Source organism: Limulus polyphemus, unplaced genomic scaffold (assembly GCF_000517525.1).
Source record: "Limulus polyphemus unplaced genomic scaffold, Limulus_polyphemus-2.1.2 Scaffold690, whole genome shotgun sequence".
NCBI classification, from domain to species: domain Eukaryota; kingdom Metazoa; phylum Arthropoda; class Merostomata; order Xiphosura; family Limulidae; genus Limulus; species Limulus polyphemus.
In genome coordinates, this window is record NW_013666300.1 from 362,303 (window position 1) to 366,277 (window position 3,975).

The 3,975-nt window shown below is 30.8% G+C and overlaps 1 protein-coding gene across 1 annotated transcript in view; it reads right to left on the reverse strand.

The window, feature by feature from the left end:
• Positions 1-757: 757 nt before the first annotated feature.
• Positions 758-3,975, reverse strand: part of LOC106459989 (actin-related protein 2/3 complex subunit 5-like) — a 6,310-nt gene continuing 3,092 nt past the window's right edge. Inside the window, exons 3-4 of the mRNA XM_013919669.2 lie at positions 2,866-3,042; positions 758-1,895 (exon numbers count right to left, since the gene is read on the reverse strand). Coding sequence (XP_013775123.1) covers positions 1,833-1,895; positions 2,866-3,042 — 240 coding nt within the window. The 3' untranslated portion in view covers positions 758-1,832. The remainder of the gene's footprint in view (positions 1,896-2,865; positions 3,043-3,975) is intronic.

A 3,975-nucleotide genomic window follows, 5' to 3' on the forward strand; every position in this document is an offset into this window, starting at 1 on the left:
CCGTCCAAAGGGCATGAACTTTGGCTCGAACAGTCATTAATACGATGCATTAAAATTTAAAAAAATATGAAATACTCGCGTTTCAGAAGGACGTTTCAGTGTTTGTTGTTAAGCACAAAGCTACACGATGGGTTATCTTTGCTGTGCCCTCACAAGTGTTGAAACCCAGTTTTTAGTGGAGTGAGACCTTAGATTTACCGCTGAACCACTGGATGCTTCAGTAAAAGAAATTTTCACATCTTAAGTTGTAAATGTTTTGTTTTTAATTATGCACAAAGCTACACAAGGGCTATCTGTGCTCTGCCCACCACGGGTATCAAAACCCGGTTTCTAGTGTTGTAAGTCCGCAGACGTGCCACTGAGGGGCAAGTTGTAAATGAGACAGATGAATTGGTTTGTGTTGTATATGGCAGTATAAACTCATCAGAAATCTGTTGCATTAATATTGTTTTTGCTAACAAAAACTACATTATATGTCACCAGTTTTTCCTCAAAAAAATTATAGTTTGTGTAAAAGGTAAGTAATCTTACAAAAAAGAGTTGGTAAATGTTTCTTTCAAATGACTAAACTTCAAGGAACTCTCTTTTTGTAAAGTAAAAAAAAGTATATATTGTCAAAAATAAACATAGTTTTATAGAACAAATTATCAAGATTTTATCTGTGTTTACACAATACTTATAATTTTTGTTTTTAAATTCGAAAGTATTTTCGTTTACATAAAACTAATTTATTACAAACTCACACTAAAACTCAGCCTTGCATTTAATTCTTTAAAAACTGTTTTATTTTCATAAAAACGTTTCCAACAACCATCTTGGCCTACTAATACTCTCTTCAAGTCGAGCTGCTTTGGATGATTGAATACGCTGGATGGTATTAAACAGTATAACTTGAATGAAAATATACGACTATAAAATATTTTAACCAATAAAAAAAAAATGGACAAATCTCATCAAATCAAAATGAAGCAAGTACTTTGAAACTTCGTAGATGTTATTTGTGGACTCAATTATGCTGGACTAATTCAGTGCCATATATACTACCTCTACACTAGAATTATGGAGGAAAAAAAAATATCTGTAGGATTTCAGAAAAATATCACTGGACGTCACCAAAGGTATTAATTTCCTCTGTTACGCTTTTCAACTGATTGTCACAATTATACGTCATTAAGCAAGCAAACTGTACATGAACAATACACTAAACATTATATTATTTTTTAGGATACAGCTTAAAATGCTTAACAAACTAGCTACACTACATCACACATTTATATCTGCTTACTGAAAACAAACAAATTTAATTAAATACGTAGGTATACTTCTTACTCACTTTAACGTAAAAAAACAAAATTGAGATACTCATTTTCAGATCTATTATCAAAAATTAAATACGGACGTTTTTTAAACTACAGGAGCCTTGACTCTGTGATAACACATTTTTCAGTAAAATATAAAGATAAAAAAACGAAAACAACTTTATTAGCATTCGTAAAAGTCTAAAAACTATTGTGTAAAGATAAATGTAATCTACAATTATGGTAATGGACTGGGGCTTTATTTGTAAAACCTAAAAAAAATTCAAAAATCAATGGTAATTTAGCTCCCCCCAAAAATTACAGATTTACAAATTGGGTACACATTTCATTTGAAGTGCTCGGACAAAAATTGAGATCTTTTCATTATAGTAAATGCCACTTTTAATATTGGGATTTTGTTTTTCTTTCAATCACTCATCCAAATAATATATAATGACACACACAACTTTTGTTTTTATAGGTTCTTACTTCTAGATCTAAGAACTACCCTAAATAATCTTGCTTTCCATAAAGCTACACTTTTTTCCTATCGGTCAACACTCTTACAATTGAGCCGACCCCTCCTGTAGCATATGCCTGCAAGAAAAAAAATAGAAAGATATATAAACAATACAATACATTTAGAGTCAGAAAAATTATGTTATGGTTTAGTATTTCTATTAAAAATAGCAAATTAAATTTAACAAAAAAAAAACAACAGAAAAAGTTAATAACGGGTATGTATATTTTTCATTACCATGATTAAGATTTATCAAAGATGTACAAAAATGAAAAGAAATATATATCACAAATATATATTTTTTGGTGCTAAATATCCAAACAGGACCCCTATAAAATCGTTAAATTTTACAACTTGATATACTGACTGGGTTATAAAATCTGACTAATTAAAAGTAATTTTAAAAAACAAAATTAAAAATCAACCTCGCAATTACTAAGTATACTTTTCTTGCATTCTCACTTAAAAAGATTAGAATGAAGTGTTTCATCAGTTGAATACCGTCGCTGTTAACAATATCTCCGGCCATAAACCGAATGATACTTCAAGAGATTTGGCAAGTCTTAAATCCTTATTTTAATCTAACAAATCAAAACTACCTATATAATAAATGTATTATAATAATAATACGACTGGATATATTAAACATCATAACCGATATGTTAACGAGAGTAACATTAAACAAAGACTAGAGTACACCTTGTTTACTCACTGTAATTCAATGAAGGGAGGGAATTGTTTAGCACTAGCAGCGAGCTCTGTGAAAAAATTCTTGTGGCATATTTAATCTACTACAACACAATGCTATCATAAAAATATTAAAACCAAAATTCAAGTGTTATCATTCTAAGCCATCTAAAAGATGCATACAACACTTCTGTTTGGCAAACTGATAGATAGTAAGATTTTTAACTGAGTTCAGATGATATCAGTATGTAGTACAAACTTGTATTTCTTTGTTTATAGTTTTTTCCTTCTTAAACAAGAACAGAATCTTGGTGTTCTCAAATCACTGCTAACTCCTTTTCAATACATATTACCTCTTACCTTCTCATGCCAGGCTAAAAGATGGGCACTGCTACCTTCTGATGGACACTCAAATCCTCGGTATATGTACTTCATTAATATATCTACCAGTTCCCTATCTAAGCAGTTCACAGCTTTTTCCATCTCACTAGTTTTGACAGCCAGAAGGACTTTCATGACTAGAGTGAAAGCTGCATCCTGGTAAAAGGTTAACAAAAGCTACAGGCAAGTCCACAAAGGCTAAAAGTAATACGTAAATACTTTGTATTAAAGAAAGCTATCAAACGAGCAGACAATTTTAAGCTTATCACTTTCAGCTCATTCTTTCCGGCATGCATAAGTGATGGAACATTTTGAATTCGAGGGGAGGGTAGCATCGATGATTGAAAAAACATTATTTGCTATGTTAATCATGACCATTGAACACAAAACTAAAGTAGTGACTTGCCATGACAATTATACATGAGTCTCCATTCCCCATTCAAAGGGATACTTTGCTAACAGGTCAAAATTGGGGCACATGGCCAGAGTGCTCCCCCAGGTATGCCACCTGCACCAACGTGAACAAAACATTACAATATAATTTTGAATATAATAAAATAAAGCATTCTCGTCATCCAAGTTTGAATTAAATTATTGGTTATTTTATGAAAAGAACACAGTTTAGTGGCACAGTGTGTTAGTTTGCAATCTGTATAAACCACATTTGTTTACAGTCAAAAAGTTCACACCAATTATTAAAGGTAATCACTATATACCTATTTCTTATGAATTACTAAAGTAATAACCACATATATATCTGTATTTTCTTTGTAAAGTAGGAACTCAAAGAAACACTACTTTTTATTTTAAGTAAATCTCATTTATACTTGGATTTAATACGTATGGAATTCTTTCCAGAAACTTATGAAAATATATAGTCATTAACTAAGTAATTAACTTGTATTTCTTAATTACTTGTCCCAGTGGAAATAAATTTTAATATTATTGATCTTATAGTTGTTTAAATACAGAATACTGTTATTTTGGAATTAGGTTTTTCTGATTCCTTTATTTATTGAAGTGATTATTAACATCGGAAATGACTACCACAACCCTGTCAAGACGCCTAACAATGCACCTACAAAATGG